This window comes from Microcebus murinus, chromosome 18 (genome assembly GCF_040939455.1).
Source record: "Microcebus murinus isolate Inina chromosome 18, M.murinus_Inina_mat1.0, whole genome shotgun sequence".
NCBI classification, from domain to species: domain Eukaryota; kingdom Metazoa; phylum Chordata; class Mammalia; order Primates; family Cheirogaleidae; genus Microcebus; species Microcebus murinus.
Window position 1 is genome coordinate 21,152,614 of NC_134121.1, and position 19,511 is coordinate 21,172,124.

A 19,511-nucleotide genomic window follows, 5' to 3' on the forward strand; every position below is an offset into this window, starting at 1 on the left:
CTTTGTTTTACTTTGGAGGTGAGTTAGAGCAGTGGTCTCCAACATTTTTGGCACCACGGACTGGTTTCGTGAAAAGACAATTTTTCCACAGACTGGGGCGGTGGCGGGTGGGCAGAGCTCAGGCGGTGATGCGGAATGAGTTGTCTCTGGAATGAGTTGTCTTTGGAGGATCAAAGTGTTCTGGGAATTTAAAACAAACCTCATCTGCTCCTAAAATATATTTGTAAATACTTGACTTATAAAACAAAACAAAACAAAAATTCCCAAATAAGCCAGTACACTGTACATTTTAAACTGTTTCTGTCAATGTCTAAAGCATTGTTCTTAAGGTTCCTTTTGAAGTAAAGAAACAAGTCATGGCAGGTGAAAGAAATTTAAAACTCATGCCCAACAGATGAGTTTCCTACATGAAACCTGCCCTGTTGAAGTCTCATTTATCTTTTGCTATGCATTCCTCAGCAGCAATGAATATAATAGTTCATAATGTTTGCATCTGTTCATTGCTTTGTAAATTTGTGTGTGTGTTCTTAATTTGTTTATATTGTGTTCCTCCCCTTCCCAGATCCTACTCTGATCCCATCCAGTGTGCCTGTGCATGCACATATCCTCCCCCTCCCCCACAGACAGGGACATTAATTTGTGCATATACCTACAGATGCACTCCCTTACAACAATGCATTGTTGTAATGAGTAAATATTCAATATATACTTAGTAACTAAAAGACTAGACGTAAACATTCTAAAGTAGTTACTTTGGGTCTTCATTTACTGGAATACAACAGATGAAAAGTGAGAGACAGGTTATAGTCAACAAAGACATCATAACCTCTTCATTTACTCATCAGAAAATAGATAACACTAGGAAAATGATAGGCATATAGAGGCATCTGTGAGCATTCATTCTCTTCATTTCTATTTTTCTGTATTTTCTCTATTAATTACTACTCAATGATTCAGTTTTCTCCAAACATACTCCATCTTGAGTGTTAATTACATTGCTTATTACAAATGATCAGAAAGGAAAGTGTATGGCATAGTATCTCCACTAGGTGGCACTTGTGTGTAATAGCTTGATATTAACCCCAACATTTATAATTACATTTTCTTCCAGTTTCATTGCTTGAGTGCTGATAAAATAGCCTTAAAGCAAACCTCCTTAAAAGCAAGTGCTCCAAACACTACTTCTATGTCATATAGGATGGTTCAATGATTTGCTGATCAGATAATTAACAATTTTCAATAAATATTGCTGTATAAGAAATACTTTCTTCGCTCTGTCTGGGTAACAGCTCTTCTTTATAATGAAAGTGCCTGATTGTGTGCTGCTTGCATTTCAAAAAGAGAAGTTGGAAAATATCAGGAAAATTAATACTAATAGCCCAAACCATTCATCAAAACGAAATTATGGGCCGGGCGCGGTGGCTCACGCCTGTAATCCTAGTACTCTGGGAGGCCAAGGTGGGCGGATTGCTTGAGGTCAGGAGTTTGAAACCAGCCTGAGCAAGAGTGAGACCCCCATCTCTATAAAAAAATAGAAAAATTAGCCAGGCATTGTGGTACATACCTGTTGTCCCAGCTGCTCAGGAGGCTGAAGCAGCAGGATCACTTGAGCCCTAGGAGTTTGAGGTTGCAGTGGCTATGGTGACACCACTGCACTCTACTTGGGGTGACGGAGAGACTCTGCCTCAAAAAAAATTAATAAAAACAAATAAATAAACTAAATAGAGGAGCTGAACAATAGAGGAGAAACAAAAGCTAAAACTGAGAATTAAAAGACTAATTTTAGGAATTCTCCAAAAATGTGTGAGGGAGGTTTATTCTAGAAACACAGGGATGGTTTGATATTTGAGAATTTATTGATATAATTCATTATATTAATAGATTAAATTAATATAATCATATGATTATCTCAATAAATACAATAAGGCTTTGGAATATATTCAAAATCAATTTTTTGTTTTTAAATGCACTCAGTTAAATTAAGCATAGAGGGAAACTCTTAACTTGGTATTTACCAGAATATCCATCATAAACCAACAGCCAGACACTTGTTGAATAAATGAATGAATAGATGGAATAAAGAGTACACAAAGCCAGACTGCTTTGTTCCAGAGGCACTGTCCTCTTCTCCTCCTCTCTAACATCAGGAATAAGAAGAGTGACCAGAAAAGGAAATGTAAAGCCTCTAAACTGGAGATTCAAACTGAAAACAAAGTGGTCTCAGATAGCCTAGGAAGAGAGTCAGAAAAGCATCCATACCATACCAGAAAAAAATAGAAATTAGGGCAGAACAATCCAAGCACGAGGAATATGAAAAGAAATAACATAGGAACATGGCAACTATGCAAACATAACACAGGAAGGGGAAAAAAAGCAAATAACAGATGAAGTCAATCTAGAAGAAAATTGCTCAAGAAAAAGAAGTTTCTGACAAGAGCTTCAGGCTATAGGACAACTTAATAGAAACACACATTCAATATAACAAGAACTCGAAGGCTGATGAAGCGGCAGGATGAGATAAAAGGACAGTGTTTAGGTGCAGGAAACCAAATTGAGCATCAAAATTTAAAAGCACAAGCAACATAAAATGGAATTACTGACAGAGAGAAAAGGCTCAGATCATCACAGTGAATACAGGTGAAAAAGAAAAGGAAATTGATAAAACTAATAGATATGAAAGGCAAATTTAATCCTACATAAGCATAATTGGTTTCCCAAATGTAGACAGTCCAAAAATAGAATAGAAGATGTATTTAAAGACATAATATGAGAAAAGATCCCTGAAACGAAAAAAAAAAAAAAGGTCTGAAAATCAAAAGAACACACCATATTCATGACATTTTTTAAACAAAATGTTCTATACCAAGACATATTCTACTTAAACTCTCTAACTTTGAGGATTAACTTCAAGGCATGCAGGCTAACAAACCAAGTCACCTATAAGATAAGCAACAGGAAGATAAGGACTTCTTTATTCCAGTGTCATGTTAATAGAACATAGAACAATACCTGAAATATGGTAAGCACTCAGTAAAATATTTGTTGAATTAATGAATATGAAACAGAGGAAAAACAAATAAGGCTGACATCAGACTTCTCCACAACATACAGTACCAGAAAACAATTAAGCAATGTTTATATTGTTTTGAGATGAAAAGAAAATACAGCCCAAGTACAGTATACCATACAAGGTATGGTTAAGTATAAAGGCAATATGTACACATTCTCAACATATAACTACTCAGAAAATATAGTATTCATGCAACCTCCTTGAAAAGAACTACAATAAATTCAACAAATTAAGAGATGAATCAGTCCGGCCACAGTGGCTTACACCTGTAATTCCAGCGCTTTGAGAGGCCAAAGGGGGAGGATCACTTGAGGCCAGGAGTTTGAGACCATCCTGGGCAACATAGCAAGATCCCATCTGTAGGCTGAGTGAGGTAGTTCACGCCTGTAATCTTAGCACTCTGGGAGCCAAGGCAGGAAGATCGCTTGAGCCTAGGAGCTTGAGGTTGCTGTGAGCTAGGCTGATGCCATAGCATGCTAGCCCAGACAACAGAGCAAGACTGTCTCAAAAAAAAAAAAAAAAAGGAAAGTTAAAAAACAACCCACAGAATAGGAGAAAATATTTGCAAATCATATATTTGATAAGAGATTGAATATATAAGGAACTCTTATAACTGAATGATAGACAAATAACCCGATTTTAAAATGGTCAAAGGATCTAAATATTTTCTCAAAGAAGGTATGCAAATGACCAATAAGGACATGAAAAGACACTCAACATCATTTTAGCCATCAGAGAAATACATTTCAAAACCACAGTGTGCTACCACTTCACACCCACAAAGATAGCTATAAAACAAAACAAAAAAAAACCAAAAGAGAATAACAAGTGTGGGCAAGCATGTAAAAGAATTGGAGCCCTCATAAACTGCTGGTGGGAATGTAAAATGCTGTAACTACTGTGGAAAACAATCTGGCAGTTCCTCAAAAGGTTAAATATTAAGTTATGATATGACTCAGCAACTCCACTCCTAGATACATACCCAAGAGAATTGAAAACATAACATTCACGTAAAAACTTATGCACAAAAGTTCATAGCAGCACTATTCACAATAGCCAATAAGTGAAAACAACCCAAATGTACCCATCAATAGATAAATAAATGGGTATGTATGAATGGATTGATAATTAAAAGATGGTACACCCATACAAAGGAATATTATTTGGTAATAAAAAGAAATGAAATACTGATACGTGGTACAGATAAATTTTGAAAATATTCTAAGTGCAAGAAGCCAAAAAAGAAAAAAAAAAAGAACATATTGTATAATTCCATTTCTGTGAAATGTCCAGAATAGGCAAGGCCACAGAGACAGAAAGTATAATAGATTAGTGGTTGCCTAGGGCTGGAGGTTTGGAGGGAAATGGGGAGTGACTGCTAATGGGTATGGGGTTTTTTGGAGGGTGAAAATGTTCTAAAATTGCTTGTTTTTATGGATGCACTACTCTGTAAATATACTAAAAACCACTTAATTGTACACTCTAAATGGGTGTAAGGTATGTGTAGTAGGTTGGATAATGGCTCTCAAAGATACCAGATCCTTAATCCCTGAATCTGTAAATGCTACTTTACATGGGAAAAGAGTCTTTGTAGATGTGACTAAATTAAGGATTTTGAGATGAGGAGATTATCCTGAATTATCTAGGTGGGCCCTAAATGCAATCACTTATATCTTTTTAAGAGGGAGATTTTTTCAGACAGAAGAGGAGGAGGGGCCATGTGACCACAGAGAGGGAGACTGGTGATGCAGCCACAGGTAAGGAATGCCAGCAGCCTCCTGAAGCTAGAAGAGGCAAGGAGTGAATTCCCGCACAGACCCTGCTGAGGGAGTGCAGCCCTGCCAACACCTTCATTTTGGGCCAGTGATACTGAACTTAGACTTCTGGCCTCCAGAACTGTGAGAAAATAAATTTCTGTTGATTCAAGCCACCAAGTTTGTGGTAATTTGTTACAACAGCCATAGGAAATAAGTACAGTATGTGAATTATATCTCAATAAAGCTGCTACCAAAAAGTTTTAATATCTCTACAGTTATTGTACATTTTTTTGTTCATTCATCATCTCTTATTTCTAATATATTTTTATATATTCTATTACAATGTGCTATAAGCTCATAAAGCTTAAGAGAGTCCTATTATCTTCCTTAACTTAAAAAATTTTAAATATAAAAATTTAACATTTACAGATATAAAAATAGTCTTGCTCCCATTAAATGATTTTTTAATCTTGAAATCTCAGGGGTTTTTTTGTTTACTTGTATATTTCATTTATCTGCTATCCCTGTAACAATTCTTTTAATTTCATTTTTTTGTCACTTTATATCAGATGCTTTGCTTATAAAGTGCATACAGTATAGCTTTTTTTTCAATTAGCAAAAACCATCAATCATTAGATGACTTATGATTTAATAACAGATTTTGAGGGGTAGGGACAAGAGGGAAAAATACTATTTTATCAAATGATGCATCTTGATTTCAGAAATGCAAAAAGAAAACTACTCATCTTAGAAGTGCAGAAATATGGTCATTTAGACTTTTTAAAGAAGTCTCCAATCACATGGAAGAATAGAAAAAATTACATTTTAATATGACATGGCTAGAAAAGACCTCTCTATATATAAATTGGGAAGAACCGAGAGTTCATTTTTATATTATTCTGATAATAGTACTTAATTTTAAAAATTTATTCCAATGATGTTACTTTGGCAATTTATGGGTAAAATAGGGTCTCTGGAATAAATTTATTCTCAAATTGAACAAAGTTAAGAAGTCACACCAGGATTTATCTTTTCATTTCAGCCTGGCCAATTAAATTGCCTTTCCCAAGAAACATGAAAACACAACAGAGAGGTGACAGGTTTGTTTGTCAACAGCAGGCAAGGTAACAAGAAACCACATGGAATTAGGGTTTTATTACCACTTCTACTTTATGCACTGCTTATCTACCCATTCCTTTCTCTAATATTAATAAATCTGGGAATTATTTTAAAAAATTACCTAAAGTTGTGATATGCTATTTGCAGCTAAATTTGTTAAAGCAGACAAGAAAGACTCTTTTCCATCCTTTTGTTTTTGATATATTTGATACTAACAAGAGAAAGATGTCATGCATTAAAATATACACATTCTTTTTTTTTTGAAGAGACAGAGTATTATTGCTCTGTTGCCCAGGCTGGAGTGCAGTGGTGTAATCATAGCCCACCGTTACCTCCAACTTCTGGGCTCAAGCAATCCTCCCATCTCAGCCTTCAGAGTAGCTAGGACTACAGGCACATGATACCACACCCAGCTAATTTTCAAATTTTTTGTAGAGACAGGATCTGGCTATGTTGCCCAGGCTGGTCTCAAACTCCTGAGTTTGAGTGATCCTCCCACCTCAGCCTTCCAAAGTGCTTAGGATTACAAGTGTGAGCCACTGTACCCAGCCAAAATATACACATTCTTGAGAAAATTCATGCCACAGAGAACACTCTTCTTTCCATAAAAATGGAATTTACATGGGCACTAAAAAAAAAACTCATTCAAATTTTATAAAATGTTTTACTTTTTATCTTTCATTGGAAAAAAGGAAAATAATGTAGAAAAATTTTATTTGGAAAATTAGCTACTTATAAAAGAAAAATGTGTTCAATAAACGGAGTAGTAGGTTTTACTAACCATTTCAGAAGGAAAATTAAGTTAGATTCTTATCCATTATTTATCAAAATAGTTTTCAAGTTAATTTTAAAAAGAGCTAGAAAAAATAGGTGAATATTTAGCTGACTTTGGAAAGAAGAGAAACTTCTAAGCACAGGAACAATGAAAAAGAGCTCAAAAAAAAATCTATAGATTTGTTTGCAGAGAAATTAACAAAAATTGGCTAGGTGCAGTGGCTCACACCTGTAATCCTAGCACTTAGGGAGGCCAAGGTGGGAGGATCACTCCTGAGGCCAGGAGTTTGAGACCAGCTTGGGCAGTATAGTTAGACCCACCCTTCCTATCTCTATAAAAAATACAAAAATTAGCTGGGTGTGGTGATGTACACTTGTGGTCCCAGCTACTGGAAGCCTGAGGCCAGAGGATTTCTCGAGTTCAGGCGTTGGAAGTTGCAGTGAACTATGATGATACCATTGCACTCCAGCCCAGGCAACAGAGTAAGACTCTGTCTCAAAATAAAATAAAATGAAAATGAACAAAAGTTTCTGTAAATTAAAAACCATCTCTAAAAATTTTTAAACAATTGAGGAAACCTCAAAAAGATTTGCAATTTGTGATCATAAATGATAATGTCAGCCGGGCGCGGTGGCTCACACTTCTAATCCTAGCACTCTAGGAGGCCGAGGCAGGCGGATTGCTCGAGGTCAGGGGTTCGAAACCAGCCTGAGCAAGAGCGAGACCCCGTCTCTACTATAAAAATAGAAAGAAATTAATTGGCCAACTAATATATATATAGAGAGAAAAAATTAGCCGGGCATGGTGGCGCATGCCTGTAGTCCCAGCTACTTGGGAGCCTAAGGCAGCAGGATTGCTTGAGCCTAGGAGTTTGAGGTTGCTGTGAGCTAGGCTGACGCCACAGCACTCACTCTAGCCTGGGCAACAAAGTGAGACTCTGTCTCAAAAAAAAAAAAAAAAAAAGATAATGTCTAATATTTAATGAACATTTACAATTCCATAAGAAAAAATAAACATCAATAGGTAAGATGGGTAAAAAATATGAATGGATAATTTACATAAGAAGAAATTTTTTAATTACACAGAAAAATCTTTAATTTCACTGTAAATCAAAAAGATACAAGTTGGGGGAGGGGGGCGGGTATATACATACATAATGAGTGAGATGTGCACCATCTGGGGGATGGTCATGTTGGAAACTCAGACTTGTGGGGGGAGGGGAGAAAGGTCATTTATTGAAACCTTAAAATCTGTACCCCCATAATATGCCAAAATAAAAAAGAAAAAGAAAAAAATATATACAAGTTAAAAAACAAAATACCATCAAATTGCAGAGATGTCTTATGCTCAATAATGCCTCCTATTGGTGAGAATATGGCACTTTGAGAGCTCTCACACATGGCTGGCAGGAGAATAAATCAGTACAATTAAGAGCACAATTTGACAACAGATCCCAAAACCTCAAATGTTTATTCTTTCACATATTTATTCCATTTCTAGGACTCTGTTCTAAAGAAATTACTGGAGCTGTGTATAGTCAGCTCAGGCTGCCATAACAAAATACCATAGACCGGGTGGCTTAAACAATAGCGATTTATTTTCTCACAGTTCTGGAGGCTGGAAAGCCCAAATCTAGGTGCCAGTAGAGTCAGTGTCTGGTGAGGGCTGTTAAATAAAAATTATAGCAGGCTGTTGTTTTGGACTAAGCTTCTACACTAGGCCTCAACAGACGGACTAAAAATCAAAATGAAGTCACCCAGGCTGAGATTCCATATCACTAAACTAAAACTAAGCTGTTGTTTGACCTTCTGAGAAATCAGGAGAGAGAGAACAGCCAATTTCTCAAACAGGCCAGCTTCAATCTTTAATCAGCATGATAATGAAGTTCCTTCTGTTTTAATCCTTAACCTGAAGCAACCTGAGGTTAACCAATCAGTTATTGTCCTATTGTTCTGTCTCCCTGTTTCTACCTTACAAGGGAAGTAACTCTGAAATGACCAGTCCGCTTTTTGTCCTTTGTTTCTGCTTTCTTCAGTCCTTCTCTGTCTATAAAACCAACTCCTTCTTCTCAGCTTATGTGAGCACTTCTTCTATTTTACGAAATGAAATGTTGCCTGATTCTGGAATCTCAAATAAAGTCAATTGAGATCTTCAAACTAAATTTGTTGTAATTTTGTCTTTTGACAGATCTCTCTCCTTAGGTTACAGATGGCTGCCTTCTGGCTGTGTCCTCACATAGCCTTTCCTTACTGCAATTTCTCTCTTTTCTTTTTATTATAAAGTTACCAATCCTATCACATTAGGACCCCACCCTTATGACCTCATTTAACCTTAAGTACACCCTAAAATCCCTATTTCCAAATACAATCACTTTAGGGGTTAGGACTTTGACATATGAATTTGAGGGAGGGACACAGTTTATTTAGTACATAGCAAGCTATAAACAAAGATTTACATACAAATATTAATCTTATTTAATAGTGAATAGTGAGAAGCAAATGTTCAACAATAAAGAGATCATTAAAAAGATTATGATATAACCATATAACAAAATATTATGTAGCCATTAAAATGTTTGAAGGATCAAGATGGAGAAGATGCACTTCTCCCTATTCCTCCTACCTAAGTACAGCTAAAAACCTTAGATATTACAATCTTAAGAAGACTAGGAAAGGTAGAGAGAAGACAGCAGATTGGCTAGGGCTCTCAGGACCCAGTGGTGAGTACTGGGTTTCTTTTTGCTTCCATATTTTCCAGACTGGGTGCTGGAGAAGCTGGCAACTCAGAAATTCCAGTGGGAGCACAAAAAACAAACAACATCATCAACAAGAACAACAACAACAACAAAACAAACAAACAAACAAGAAAGATTGCTCTCTCCAGCCAAAGGAGTAGGAAAGGGGCAACCTAGAAAGACAGAAAAAATTTAGATAATAACCACCCTATTCTAGCCAAACACCACGGAAAAAATTACGGCCTCATTCCCACTCCCATTAGCAAAGGCCAAGTGGAGAGAGAGCCTAGACATCTATTTGCACTCAGTCATAACCAAGTACTTCTTTTCCTCCCTGCTGGTGGTGTCAACAACAACAACAACAACAAACCAAGTAGAAAGCTGGTACTTTCACCTCCACCTGGCAGTAACTTGGCAGCTTTCCTCTGCCCCTAAGGTGTTTAGGGAAATTGAATAGGGAACTTGAATCTTCATGCCCACCTCGGAGGAAGTCTCTTTTAAAACAAGATAAAATGTGAAATGAAAATAAAATCTTAAGCCTCCCACTAACTGAACAAGGCCCCTCTTGGCCAAGGGGGCCCTAGAAAAAGCTTAAAACTGAGTCCCCAGCTTTGATGGTATGGGAGGTTGGACACACATCATTTTACCTGCCCTTCCCTTGCTAATGGCCATCAGGCTTTATTTCCTAACGGCCAAACCAGCATTCTTTCCTGATAAAAGACCACCAACCATGAAGTGGTTTTAACAGTCTACAGAACGTTCACAGGGAGGGTTTTCATGTCCTTGTTTCACCTTTTATACATAGAGAATGGCCATCTTTAAACATGGACCCCATAAAAGGACAGAAAGCCCCACTGCGCAGATCCATAGTTCTCTTTTCATAAATATTCATAACTCTTCCTATAGCTTGTTAAATATGTATATTTAGCCACTCTGCTCAGTATAAAATCCTGTTCTCTTTGTCCTTCCCTTGAAGCACGTTTCTGGCTTGTGGCTGGGAGCTCTGTTTCCCAGCCTGCTCAATGGCCACTGTGGGCTGTAAAAGCCTTTATGAGAAATAAAGCTATCCTTTTCCAAATTATAAACCTTGTTTGTTTTTTTCTCATTAACACAAATAAGATCCAGCATGGTATCAGATGAAGCCTCTTAAAACAAAATATGGTTTGGGCATGGTGGCTCATGCCTGTAATCTGAGCACTTCGGGAGACTGAGATAGAAGGATTACTTGAGGCCAGGAGGTCAAGACCAGCCTGAGTAACATACAGAGACCTCATCTGTACAAAAAATGTTTTAAAAATAAAAAAACTTCGGTCAGGCATAGTGGTTCACACCTGTAATCCTAGCACTCTGGGAGGCCACGGCAAGAGGACTGCCTGAGGCCAGGAGTTTGAGACCAGCCTGGGCAAGAGCAAGACCCCATCTCTACAAAAAATACAAAAATTAGCTGGTTGTAGTGGGACATGTTTGCATTCCCAGCTACTTAGGAGGCTGAGGCAAGAGGATTGCTTGAGCCCAGGCATTGGAGGCTGCAGTGAGCTGTGATGATGACACCACTGCACTCTAGCCAGTGCAAGAGAGCAAGACATTGTCTCAAAATGAAAGAAAAAAGTTTGAAAGATCATCTTTTAAAGAATATGTATTGATATGGAGAAATAATCAAGAGATGAGGATAAATGAAAAAAATAGGATATATGATCATATATTAGGCATGATCTAAAAATCTATAAGGAAGAAACACAAAATTAAAACTAAAACCTTACATCTCACTATGAATATAATAGACACGATAAAGCACAAGGGTCAACAGCATGATGAGCTTTGGAGTCAGGTTGCCTGGGTTCTAGTCTGGTTCTGTCACGTGCTACGTGATTTGAGGAAAGTGTTCAATCCTAGGTCTCAACTGCAAAAGGAGGATATTAATAACTGAATTGTTGTGAGGATTACACAAGAACGTGCATGTTATACCCTCAGTCTACTCTCTAGCACATAAAAAAGTGGTAAAAAATATTAGCTATTATTATTATACAAAGAAAAATATAATGTTAACAGTGGTTATTTATTGGTGGTAGAATGTGGATTTAAATTTTTGTACTTCCTTATACTTTTCTATCTTTAATTTTCTATAGTGAACATATATTACTTTTTTATGGAGATGTAATTCATGTATATGAAATTCATATTACTTTCATAATTTAAAAAAATGAGAACATTTCCTAAATTGCCCACTTTTAGGGGAACCAGATATAAGACAAACAGGCAAGTAGCACCAAGAATCAGTGCCTCGCAAAGAAATGTGTTATGTTTATTATTATATTAAAGTGATAAAGCTTAGACTTTTCCTGAATCACTTTAACACTATCACTTGTTCTGCATATTTTTGAGTAGCTTGTCTCATTTGTATTTCTGGGATTTTAACTTGTAGAGGTGACTGAAGGATGGCACGGAGAGGCTAATGCCATTGAAAGAAGATTTTTATTACTTAAAACTTCCAAGAGAAGGGAGGATGCCATGCCATGCAGAGCCACAGGGGAAGCACCAGGTTTTGGTCAGGAGACAGCAGCAGCAGGAAGGACAAAGAAAGCCTAAGCTAGAGTTCTTATTGGGATTTCCTTAGGGAATGCAAGGGAAGGCAGCACAAACAGCTAGGATTGGCTAGTTTAAATAGTTCTGGAAGACTCCGTGGCACAAGGACTGTCTCTGGTTGTGTGATGCCTGGCCCTGGACTGATTTAGAGCAGGAGAAATATTGGCTTGGCATGTGAGAGTAGCAAGGAGGAGGTTCATAGTATGGGCTCTGGATCACAAAGGAGATATAACAACTTTAGCCATTAGTTTGACCCGTGACTAACAGACACCAAATAGAATCTAAGAAAACACAGAACAAAACTGAGATGGGATTTTCCAAAGTCTTATTTGTACAACAATCATCTCAAAAACAATTCTAGAAATCCTTCATACAGAATCTTGAAACTGTATATAATGTGTATTCTTCACTTTCAGTGGAACAATGGTGCATGAGAGGAGAAAGAGAAAAACTCTAGGGCTCATTAGAGGAAAATAAGGGAAAATAGAGAAACATGAAAAAAATATAAAAGCGGGCTATGTCAGGACTCTGGTACCATTAAATTTCTTCTTTCACTTATTCCATTACAATAGAATCATACTTTCTCAGATACAATATTATGTAAACTTTGAAACCAAATTGCCTCAATACAAAGTTCTCCAGTACCTACTAATTGTGAGACCATGTGCAAGTTATTTAACCTTTTTGCACCTTGGCGTCTTCATCTGTAACAGTAGAAGATAAGGGTTGCTGAGAGGATTACCTGAGTTCACACAAATAGCTTAGGACAGTGGCTGGCCAATAGAAAAGTTTTTGTAAGTTTTAGATCTCACTATTTATTTGTAAAGCCAGATTTCATTGAATATAAGATGCTGGTTTTTCTTGATCTTACCAGAAGGTGTCAGTGGAAGTTTTTCACACTTTCACATCATGAATGTCATTGATGGAAATAAATTGTAAGGTGCCTTTGATTGTAAGATATAACTTAATTTCAGAGGGGTTAAAATATTTTAAAGTATATATTAATATCTTGGAATCGATAAAATAAGTTTTTGTGCTTTCATTTAACTTAATGTATGTGCATCAGCCACCAAAAGACAATTGCAACTGGCAAAATAATTTGATTCAAATATTAAATAATGTAACTTCTTACTTCTGTAAATGCCATTTTGTCCAATCTTGGTTCTGTTGAGTCAATAATATCCAATTGTTTGCATTGTAATTCTAATTATGGAATAAAGGTTATTTCGTAGTTAGTTTAGTTGTAATATATTCATATTTGATATTTACATTATAGTGCTTTAAAAGAAAAACATAAAATTATTTCTTAACTAATGTTTATCCATAATTACAATAAAGTGAATGACATACAGTTGGGTAACATCCCAATTACTACAAAATTATTATTTTTCCTGGCTTTTACTTAATCAAGCAATGCAAATACTTAGAAAAAAAAGAGCCTATATTTTTAATGACTAGGTTGGGATAAAGCAGAAACAAATATATACATCAATAGTATAAAAGACCTGGGAGTCTGAGGCAGGAGGATTGCTTGAGCCCAGGAGTTTGAGGTTGCAGTGAGCTATGACCACACCACTGCACTTCAGCCTGAGCAACAGAGTGAGATTCTATCTCAAAAAAAAAAGCAAAAACAAGTATAAAAGACTGCAAAAACATCTGTGCTGATTTATGCTACTATTTATGCTATCAGGTCCTAAAACAAGACACCTCTACAAACTTTCTTTTAAAAAGCTTATTTATTTATTCCTTCATTCATTTATTTGAGACAGTGTCTTGCTCTATCACCTAGGTTGGAGTGTAGTGACCTGATCATAGCTCACTGCAGCCTCAAACTCCTAGGCTCAAGGGATCCTCTCACCTTAGATTCCCAAGTAGCTAGGACTATAGGCATGTGCCACCACGTCTGGCTAATTTTTTTTTTTTTTTTTGTAGAGACGAGGGTCTTGCTATGTTGTTGCTCGGGCTGGTCTTGAACTCCTGACCTCAAGTGATCCTGCTGCCTCAGCTTCCCAAAGTGCTGGGATTACAGGCATGAGCCACTGCACGTGGTCTTTAATGTTTCTTTTTCTTTTTCTTTTTTTTTTTTTTTTTTGAGACAAGAGTCTCGCTTTGTTGCCCAGGCTAGAGTGAGTGCCTGTGGTGTCAGCCTAGCTCACAGCAACCTCAAACTCCTAGGCTCAAGCAATCCTGCTGCCTCAGCCTCCCGAGTAGCTGGGACTACAGGCATGTGCCACCCTGCCTGGCTAATTTTTTCTATGTATATTAATTGGCGAATTAATTTCTTTCTATTTATAGTAGAGATGGGGTCTCACTCTTGCTCAGGCTGGTTTCAAACTCCTGACCTCGAGAAATCCACCCGCATCAGCCTCCCAGAGTGCTAGGATTACAGCCACCACGCCCGGCCTCTCTTCAACTTTCAAGTGCTACTTATGAGATACCAGCTATTGTGGCCTTAGGAAGACTGTATACACATTCATACAAGCTTAGGAATTTGATGCTGATATCCCCATCCCAGACCTCCCCACCAGGCTCCACATGATTATGAAAACCAATCTGGTTTCTACCATTAACCGTTGCTATTAAGTGTAGGTGTCTGTCCCTTTACTGGGCTTTGAGTAACTTAAGGGCCGGAAGCATGCCTTGTCAGTCCTCTTTGCATTCTCTACCTGATTACAGTGTCTGGAATGAAGTGAGGGCTCAATAAATAACGAATTAATGAATGGACCAGAAAATAAATACTGTAGTATAGGAGGTGAGAGAAGAGACAATCACTGTCAACTGCAGTGGTCTGGAATATCTCTAATTTTATCAGGATCCCAAATCGTGGTTTCTTAACTTGCTTCTTCTGTAACCCCTTCTAAAAATAAATGAATGAATGAAGTTATTTTTAAAATTTTCTGAAACAGAAGTGGAGTTTGAGCTGATGGAAGAATTATAGTTTTTGTATAGGCTGAGAACAGGTGGATGGAGAAAACATTGTCAGCAAGGCCCCAATCATGTTTGGGAACCAGTCCTTGGGAAGATGGGAAGCATATTTTATTTCAAAAAGTGACAATCTATTGCTATCAATGTAACACAAGTGTTCAAAAAATCAATTGAAAAAAACAATTGGATATAAATTATGTAAACCTCAGGACCCAAACTACAGTTCTTTATGGAACAAAGTCTGATTGTTTTCATCTAATTTCACATAGGGAAATCTTTCTGAAGACAAAAGCAACAAAATCTGTGATTCTCCACAGGGGTGGTACTGTCCTTTCCTCCCAGGAAGCATGGTAGGAACTTGTGGGTGACTTTTTATTGCCACAAAGATGGGGAGTAGGAGTAGAGGCAGAACTCCTGCAATTCCTACACAATAACGACTTTCTCCCTCCTGCAAAACATTCAAGTAGGTGAAAAATCTGCTTATATTAATTTTGAATCTAGAATATAACTCTATTTTACATATAAAGACAGTATAATTTTGCTGTTGAATTCTCTAAGAATGTAACTACTGTGAAGATCTGAAGAAGGATCATACTTTGTTTCATTCAGGAACTTTACTGAGAGTTGTTCCCCATTTCAGAAAATTCTGTAATAGTATTTGTATTAATAGTATCTGTATTAATATTAATAAATCGCCTCTGGCCAGGTGTGATGGCTCACACCTGTAATCCTAGTACTTTGGGAGGCTGAGGCCTGAGGATTGCTTGAGGCCAGGAGTTTGAGACTAGCCTGAGGAAGAGCAAGACTCCATCTCTACAAAAAAACAGAAAAATCAGCCAGGTGTGGTGGTGCATGCCTGTAGTCCCAGCTACTTGGGAAGCTGAGGCAGGAGGATCACTTGAGCCCAGGACTTTGAGGTTGCAGTGAGCTACGATGATGCCACTGTACTCTGCCCAAGGCAACAAAGTGAGGCTCTGTCTAAAAAAAAAATTGACTCTGAACTCTAATACAACATACCTGTGTCAGTCTGCATTTGTAGCTATTCATGGGGATTCTATGTATATATACAAATCCACTCATTTTGTCCTTATTTCAAATGTCAAATGCAAAGAAAATAGCCAATTGTATATACATTTTACTTTTCTTATATCTAAACATTCATTATAAATAGGTAGAAACTACTCTTTTATGTCTTCTAGTGAAGCTATAACAAAGCATTTATATGTTGAAATACAGCACATATAATTTTCTTATGTCTTTCCTTGTATTTCTTCTTTATATCACAGGTATGACATTCTATCTTTCTTTTAAAATTCTGTGTATATAAGTAATATTTTCTAGGAATATCCTAGGACAATAAAAGGGTATTACAGAATACTGGTAGTAAAATGGGCACTAGATTAAAAGGATTGAGAATAATTGATTGCTTCTCTGCTTTTCTACATTGTCTATCTAGAAAGTGCAGAAGAAGCTAATTATATCTATAAGAACTCTGAATAATCTCTGTCTCCATATTGACTCTTCATCTGAATTCGGTATCCTTCCCAAAAATAAATAAATAAATCAATAAATCAATTAATTAATTAAATAAAAATACCAAAGTAATAGGAAGACTTACCAGGATCAAAATCTGGATTTTGAAAAAATTCATGAAGAGCATTCTGAATCTGCAAATAAAAAAAGAAAGAAAGAAAGAAACCACATGTTACTCTTCAATTACCACATATTTAGCATTTCAGACTAAAAGCCATATATAGTCTTTCTATTTAAGTACTGAGTGATCTTTCCAACTCAAGGACCGAAATAGCAATTTCATATTTAATTTATAGACTACTTCAAGGTATACAAAGTGCTTTTACATATATGTTCTCAGTTATTCCCAATATTTTTGTCTGAGAAGGACAGGGATTCAAGAATGATCCCATTTTGCCTTCTACAGGGGACATTATTAGCAACCCTCAGACACTGGGCAAGATGGAGCTAAGACACCTTTGGCAACCAGCTTGGCAATCCAAAGAACTCTCTATACTTCTGTATTCTTCAATTACTAAAAACAAAATTTCAGAGTTTTTCTTGATCCATTTTAAAAAATAGGCTTTATATTTTAGAGAAGTTTTAAGTTCACAGCAAAATCGAGCGGAAAGTACAGAGAGTTCTCATATACCCCCAACACACACACACACACACACACACACACACACACACACACACGTACAGCTTCAGCCTCCCCTACTAATGACATTCTGCACAAGAGTGGTACATTTGTGGGGTTTTTTTGTTATTGTTGTTATTTTTGTTTTTGAGACAGAGTCTCACTCTGTCACCTGGCTAGAGTGCAGTGGCATGATCATAGCTCACTGCAACCTCAAACTCCTGGGTCCAAGCGATCTTCCTGCCTCAGACTCCTGAGTAGCTGGGACTACAAGCATATGCCACCACACCTGGCTAATGTTTTCTATTTTTTTTTTTTTTTTAGTAGAGATAGGTCTTGCTCTTCCTCAGGCTGGTCTTGAACTCCTGACCTCAATCGATCTTCCCACCTTGGCCTCCCAGAGTGCTAGGATTACAGGAGTGAGTCACTGTGCTGGCCCATTTGTTATAATTGATAAACCTACATTGACACATCATTATCACTCAAAGTTCATAGTCTATCTTAAGGGTCTCTTGATATTGTACATTCAATGGGCTTTGACAAATGTATAATATAATGCCATGTATCCACCATTATAGTATCATACCGAAAAATTTCACTGCCTTGAAAATGCTTGGTGCTCTGCCTATTCATTCTTCCCTCCCCTCTCACTCTTGGCAATCACTGATCTTTTTACTGTTTCCATAGTTTTACCTTTCCAGAATGTCGTATAGTTTGAGTCATACAGTATGTAGCCTTTTCAGATTTGCTTCTTTCACTTAATTCTATGCATTTAAGTTTCTTCTGTGTCTTTTCATGGCTTGATAAGCTCATTCTTTTTTAGCACTGAATAATATTCCATTGTGTAGCTGCAGCACAGTTTATTCATCCATTTATCTACTGAAAGATATCTTGGTTGCTTCCAAGTTTTGATATTATATGAGTAAAGCTGCTATAAACATCCATGTGCATGTTTTTGCGTGTACATAAATTTCCAATTCATTTGGGTAAATACCAAGGAGAGTGATTGCTGGATCATATGTATAAAGTGTGTTTAGTTTTGCGTGTGTGCAGTAAAAAACACATAAAATTTGCTGACTTAACCATCCGCAAGTGTATGCATATAAGTCTATGTGTAAGTATATTCACACTGTTGTGAAAAGGTCTCCAGAAGTTTTTCATCTTGAAAATCTGAAATCCTATACCCATTAAATAACTCCTCCTCTCCTCCTTCTAGCCCCTTGTAACCATCATTCTATTTCCTGTTTCTATGAATTTGACTACTTTAGATACCTCATATAAGTGGAATAATTCAGTATTTGTCTTTTAAGAGTATGTTTAATTTTGTAAGAAATTGCCAAACTCTTTCATTTTGCATTCCCACAAGTAATGAATTCTTGCTGTTCCACATCTTTGCTGTCATTTGCTATTAGTGTTTTGGGTTTCGATCATTCTAATAGATATACATAGTGGTATCTCACTGCTGTTTTAATTTGCAATTCCCTAATGTCATAAGGCATCTTTTCATATGTTTATTTGCCATCTGTGTGTCTTCTTTGGTGAGATGTCTATTCAGGCCTTTTGTCTATCTTTTGGGTGGGCTGTTCGTTTTCTTATTGTTGAGTTTTAAGAGTTATTTGTATATTTTGGATAACAGTCCTTTATCAGAAAAGTGTTTTGTTAATATTTTCTCCCAGTCTGTGGTTTATCTTCCTGGGTCCATTTTTAATCATTCACTTTAAACTGAAAATATTTGGCATTATATCTAACCAATAAGTATTTTCAAATCCATACATACATGAGAGAAAATATCTAACTCTTAGAATACAGTTGTTCTCTGGAACTAAGAGACACAATTTCTTAGGTCTTACAAAAATAGCCATATACACATATTCACCTACACAGACACATACAACAAACAAACAAACAAATGAAATCTATGTCTGCTTATAGTGACACGTTTGGGAATCTCAGCCAGAGTGAAAATTTAGAAATCTTCCTAGATTTCTTTTTTTCTAATGCTCAAGACAAAATTGAAGGAACCAACTCTCATGGACCAGACAGGTCAAGAATCGACTTACTTTAGTAGTATCGAAAATTTCAAAGGAGGCTTGCAGCATTCCACTCACTATTATAGTAATTGCCCTCTTATCACCCACCCTACCTACCCTTCACATATATCCCCCTTTCTTACCACTACCATAGGAATTTTTCCTTTGGTGTCTAGAATCCATTCATCGAATTGCTCCTTCAGAGCCTGTTTCCGAGTGTTGGCAACCTGTTCCTTCACTTTTTTTATGCTTTCTCTTCGTTCTCTTCGCTGTTTAACACTCTCCTTCATCTTGGATACTCTAAAGAATGTAAATATAGCAAACACGTTGTTAAGACCATGGGATTGGATTCAGATTGTTCAAATG

At 36.7% G+C, this 19,511-nt stretch overlaps 1 protein-coding gene across 1 annotated transcript in view; it reads right to left on the bottom strand.

Annotated features, from left to right (window-relative positions):
- The window catches only part of EFCAB5 (EF-hand calcium binding domain 5), a 111,661-nt gene that overhangs the window by 59,063 nt on the left and 33,087 nt on the right, over positions 1-19,511 (bottom strand). Inside the window, exons 5-7 of the mRNA XM_075994287.1 lie at positions 19,289-19,445; positions 16,582-16,630; positions 13,171-13,241 (exon numbers count right to left, since the gene is read on the bottom strand). Of these exons, the coding sequence (XP_075850402.1) occupies positions 13,171-13,241; positions 16,582-16,630; positions 19,289-19,445 (277 nt within the window). The remainder of the gene's footprint in view (positions 1-13,170; positions 13,242-16,581; positions 16,631-19,288; positions 19,446-19,511) is intronic.